Source organism: Glandiceps talaboti, chromosome 4, assembly GCF_964340395.1.
Source record: "Glandiceps talaboti chromosome 4, keGlaTala1.1, whole genome shotgun sequence".
NCBI classification, from domain to species: domain Eukaryota; kingdom Metazoa; phylum Hemichordata; class Enteropneusta; family Spengelidae; genus Glandiceps; species Glandiceps talaboti.
The window spans coordinates 22,593,681-22,599,680 of NC_135552.1; the positions used below are offsets into that span (position 1 = coordinate 22,593,681).

The 6,000-nt window shown below is 37.4% G+C and overlaps 1 protein-coding gene across 6 annotated transcripts in view; it reads left to right on the forward strand.

The window, feature by feature from the left end:
* Positions 1 to 6,000, forward strand: part of LOC144433749 (vinculin-like) — a 71,542-nt gene that overhangs the window by 17,275 nt on the left and 48,267 nt on the right. For all 6 annotated transcript variants that reach the window (XM_078122108.1, XM_078122110.1, XM_078122111.1 and 3 more), the window contains exons 3-8: positions 2,082 to 2,253; positions 2,746 to 2,891; positions 3,279 to 3,447; positions 4,020 to 4,247; positions 4,700 to 5,038; positions 5,423 to 5,661. In XM_078122108.1, the coding sequence (XP_077978234.1) occupies positions 2,082 to 2,253; positions 2,746 to 2,891; positions 3,279 to 3,447; positions 4,020 to 4,247; positions 4,700 to 5,038; positions 5,423 to 5,661 (1,293 nt within the window). The remainder of the gene's footprint in view (positions 1 to 2,081; positions 2,254 to 2,745; positions 2,892 to 3,278; positions 3,448 to 4,019; positions 4,248 to 4,699; positions 5,039 to 5,422; positions 5,662 to 6,000) is intronic.

A 6,000-nucleotide genomic window follows, 5' to 3' on the forward strand; every position in this document is an offset into this window, starting at 1 on the left:
TTATGGTAAGTTAACACTGTTTATGATCCATGCAATCAATAACCTAGTTATGGAAAGTTTACACTGTTTATGATACATGCAATCAATAACCTAGTTATGGTAAGTTTACACTGTTTATGATACATGCAATCAATAACCTAGTTATGGAAAGTTTACACTGTTTATGATACATGCAATCAATAACCTAGTTATGGTAAGTTTACACTGTTTATGATACATGCAATCAATAACCTAGTTATGGTAAGTTTACACTGTTTATGATACATGCAATCAATAACCTAGTTATGGTAAGTTTACACTGTTCATGATGCATGCTGCAGTAGTAAATAACCTGGTTATGATAATTTAACATTGTTTCTTAAATACATGATTGTATGCAGTCAGTAACCAGCTGGTTATGGCAAGTTACCTTTGTTTCTGATACATACATGTACAGTTGGCAGCCTGGATATGGTAAGTTAAAACTAGTTAGGTTACATGTACACGTTATACCCTCTTCTGAAAAACAGAATTTTTTGTTGTGGGTCAAAATGATAAAAACTACTAGGTTTTCTTGTGAATCACAAGTAAGGGATAGAGGAACAGCAATTTTGGTACGTCACATAAATTACTGTGTTTCAGTAGTATATCAAAGAGACTTTGTGGTCATACATGTATGTAACATTGCAGTCTACACTAGTACATAGCGTACTATGGTGCACAGAAAAAGCTGAATTCAAGTCAACAGTAGACAAAATACAGACTAGAGGTGTTAAATTTAGCCATGCACTGTGTGCAAATGTCTTGTATTATATCCATATGTAATCACCAGGATTATGTGTAAATTGACCTTGAAAGGAGGTAGTGCAGAGGTACATTGTACATGTAATGTACACGACCAATGGGTATGTACATGTACATGTACAGATGGTCTGGGTAGGAGAGTTGAGATTAGACAAAAATGTCTTGGCTTATGGGTCAGGCCAATGTAGTTATTGCTTGTGACTGGGAAGGTGTGTTTCCACTCTGAGACTTTGATATTTTGCATTTACCAACTACCCCTATATTATACAAATGTACATGTAGTCTAGTACTATAAAAAGGCCATGTTTTGGAGTCCTTGCTGTGATTAACGATATTTTTGCAATAAAAACGGTTTGCGTTTTGTGCACTAGAATGCTGGAAACTCCTCTCCTTCTGCTTATTATCCTGGTTGTGTACCTTATATATAATTGAAAGGCCATGCTGACAAGTAAATTAAATCATACACATTATATATTTGGGTACATGTACATGTATGTGTTACTGTGTATGACTCAAGGCAGTAACAGGTGCTGCTTGTCTAATGATATCAACACATTGCGTGTCCTTCATGGAGTCTAATGACAACCACATAACAGCTGGTGTCATATGCTATAGACTGTCCCTTGAAATACAATCTGATAAAAGTCTGACCAACAAGGGTTGGGGTGGGTTGGGGGTGGGTTGTATGTTAACAACATGAATGTATTTACTCGTTTATGTGTTTGTGTCAATATTCAATGAAGATACCTGACAGTACTCTAGAGGAAGCCACAAAAGATCAGCAGAGTTCAGATGAAATATCAAGTCAAGTCCCAAATTTGATTAGGGCTAATGAAAATGCAGTGTTTTGTCTTCTTCACAATATGTTTTATATATGTCAAAATGTCTACTTCATCTTCAAGGCCATTTATGGCTACATCAGAACTGTAGAGATTCAAGGCTAATGGGAGGGCACATAGGTCCAGTTTCTACCATGAATGTTGGCCTAAAAAAGAATACATACTCCTGTCATTTGGTGGTGTATATCTAGTGTCATAGCCCTAAGTGGATGTCAAAGTAAACATTTACCAAACATAATACATACCTAATATTCTAATATTGTTACCATGGAAACAATTTGCATGTTATCTAATCATAACTCAGTGTCATGACAACAACAAAAAATGTGCTGGTATTTTGATATGAATCAGTCAATAGTACATTGATGTGACCTGGACCTATACGTAATATATAATACCAGTAAATAATTACTAAATTGTGAAATTGAATGATGATTTATTATATTTTGGTGTTTGTAGGTTGGACGTGAAACAGCAGCTGGAAGTCAAGATAAGATTCTGAAGCAAGAACTGCCGCTGGCTCTAGTGAGAGTTGAAGAGACTAGCGGATTTCTTGTGGAAGCATCTCTGATGTTAAGGGATGATCCATTTTCTGTGCCTGCAAGAAAGAAACTAATTGATGGAGCTAGAGGTAAGATACATGTATGATACAAGAGAAAACAGCACGTTAGAAGAAATGTAGTGCAGAGTTGTAGATGTTCTACACAGTAGGAATCTTCCTGAAAGAATGTTATTTCTGATATCACATGTAAGTTGTAAGTTTCAGGTGAATGAAAGTGACGTGTGAGTTAGTATGTATATTACGTACATGTGACATAGTGAAGTTGGACATTTGGTGCATCTGGTGTTTGGCCATGTGGAGTCATCATGGTGAAATGGTTATAGAATGACAGGCTCAGTGAATCAGTGAACGCAGCTGTGTAATAGGGGACCTGGTAGGACAGAGATTGCTATACAAAGGATTTCATCCTATGTACATGTACTTATGAGTTACATGTCTGGAGGCAGCAGGGACTGTGTACTCCCCAGGGACTTGAGGAATTGGAAATATAGAGGGCTGTTTTGCCATTACAGATCTGTATTAATGCTATCAACATTCTGTTTTTTCTCTGTCTATCACTAGGTATTCTGTCGGGTACATCAGCTCTCCTACTAGCCTTTGATGAAGCCGAAGTCAGAAAAATTATCAGAATTTGTAAGAGTGTATTGGAATACTTAGCTGTAGCTGAGGTTGTGGAGTCCATGCCTGACCTTGTGACCTTTGTTAGGGTAGGTCAAAGTTCATCATGAAAGTTGATGAATTTATTTAGAAAAGTCAAATTCACAGCACCACATGTCATTTGCATATCTATGTTTGTGACTTTTTTTAGGGTAGGCCAAAATTCATGACAAAATGTTCATGAATATTCCAGGAAATTCTCGTAGTCCAAGAACTCATTTGCATTTTAATAAAACATAGAAATACATGCAAGTCACATAAATGTTACTAGAGTAAAGAAAAAAATTCTCAATTTTTTCTCTACATTGTCAGATCTTGATCCCAGGTCTGACTAGCATGTCCAATTTCCCCAACAATACAGATTCAGCCCTCACAAACGTCTATGAAATGTAACACTAGAAAAGATTGCCAAATATTTGTACACTTTTTTTCTTCAGAATTTAACCCCAGGTCTTACTAGTATGTCCAAGGCTATTGACAACAGAGAACAAGAACTCATTCATCAAGTTCATAAAGAGAAGTTAGCCAGTTCCTTGAAGACAGTCAAGAATCTTACTCCAGTTCTTATATCTGGTATCAAGATATTTGTAACAACTAAACAAACAGGTGTGTTTATTACTGTTTTACTTAAAATCTGGGTAACAGAGAAGGGGTATATATTTCAGAAGTAATTTTGAAATTTTAAGATGCAAATTTTTTACCAGTGATTGTGTAAAGTTTTAGAAAATTTCCAATGTGATGTGATAAAATAAATTATGACACCTCGTACATGTGTATGTGGTATGCTTATTTGAGGAGTCATGGTAGTTAGATGAGCAGACCCATTATCTGCAATTTGATGATTTGATTGTCTCTTCTGCAGTGTTATTCTGTCAACCTGGTTATATAATGGGGACCTGAGAGGGCAGGGATTGTGATATGAAGGATTTGATAACATGCACTTCATTGCAGCATGGACTGTATGCTTCACAGAGAGTTGAGGAAGTGTATAGGGTTGTACCATTATAGGTCTGTGCCGGGGGAGTGGGGGGGGGGTGATACTTATACAGTATTTCATATATGCAAACTAAGGTGCTATATAAATGTACATTGTAACATACTGACTGTAATGTAGACAAACCTTTGTACGTACTATATAATTGTATATCGATCATCTTTTTCTTTTTCTTTTTTGTAAGGTGGCAGGGGCGTTGCCGAGGCAGCTGAGAACCGTAATTATGTCGTTACTAAGATGTCACAGGAAATTCATGAAATAATCCGTATATTGCAATTGACGACCTACGACGAGGAAGGTTGGGATATGGATGACCTGACTGTTATGCAGAAAGCACAGGCTGGTATCCATGGAAAACTGGATTTGGCTAGAGACTGGCTTAACAATCCAAATGCTGAACCTGGTGGCATTGGTGAGAAACACCAAATATGTACTATTGCACAGATAGAGCAGCCTATCTGTATGTCCTTGATGACTTTACTTGTATTCTCACTTGCAAATATTTCTGAAACTCGTGTATCCAAATTTGACTATTAACATTTGTTTTCATTCTCCCAACTTTTATATATAGAATATTTTTATTGCAATAGTAGTCACGTACGTTGCATCATAATTAGCAATTTAGCACAGAATACATAGTTTTGCGCATATAAATTAACACTGCTCATGTTTATACTTGTAAAATAAGCCATCCTTTCAGAAACTGACCATTGAATTTGACCTTTGACATCAATGCATTCAATGATCATATCGCCTACCATCAGAAAGTCTGTTTTGTATTTAGGTAAAATTTTCAAGTTATCAAAGACATTATACAAAATAAAGATGAGCTTCTAATATTGTATACATCATATGTTTATGTAGGAGAGCGGTCAATCCCTGGAATCGTGGAAGAGGCTCGTAAAATTGCATCAAGACTCGATGGTCCGGAGAGAGATGAAATAGTTAGAGTAGCTGATGAGGTAGCCAGTATGTCTGACAAACTAGCTACCTTGAGAGCCCGTGGGCTGGGTAACAGTCCTGAAGCTTTGCAACTAGCCCAAGGTATCCAGGAGAGACTTGACTACTTGAATAGTCATATCAACAGTGTAGTGTCCCGGTATGCCCACAGTGGTGTACGCAAACCAGCACCCACTGTTACAGGCAAGATTGAACAAGCCCAGCACTGGTTGACTGCACCAGGTGTAGATGATGGTGGATTAGGTAAGATTTCTCTCTCTCTCAAAGCCTGTTTATTTAGAGTGATATTCCCCAGAGTGCCTTGCTTATTTTTCATATCTACATGTACACCGACTTCCAAATTCTCATAGATTTATCATTATTGCTATATCACCACTTCCCTCAATGATAATGATACTCCCCAGTGTGTCTTACTAATTTTGGTCAGCCAAATTCCCCTCAGGTTTATCATTACTAATAGCTCCCCTCACCTCATCAAATTGTCTTGCTAACCTAGCATAATCAAATGTCATCAAATTCCCTACAAACACCCCCCCCCCCCACACTTCCTAGACGTTTGTTCATTCATTCATCTTAATGTTTTTCAGAGCCACTATAATCTTCAATTTTCTTCTTTCTATCCTTCAGGCCAGCAAGCTCTTAGAGAGGTCATCGGTGAAGGTCGTAAGGTCGCAGCAGGTTGCACAGGGGCAGAGCAACAAAAGCTGAACGATCTGTGTAATGATGTGGAAAGGATGACCAATGAGCTGGCTAACCTTTGTGCCAGAGGTCAAGGTCACACCCCTCAGGCTCAGGCCATCGCCCGACAACTGTCATCTAAGTTGAATGAATTGAAGGACGCTATTCAACAATCCCTTGTGAACCAGGTATACAAACAAACATTTATGAAAATGTACATACTACCATGGTCCCAAAAACTGACAATAACAGAACAGATGTTTTCGGATTAACCATTCAACGAGTTTAATTCCTCGCACTTCTGAAACTGTGAGATAGATAGCATGAATTTGAATACATATACAACTGACATACATACATACGTACGTACGTACGTACGTACATGGAAAATAACAACTTTTGACAGCCGATTGTTTTGCTTATTTCTTGAAAGATGTAAAAAGCATAAAATCTGTAATCAATAACATGTGATGTGTAACCATCATTTAGATGGAGTGTATCAATCAGACTTGGTTGATATTAATATT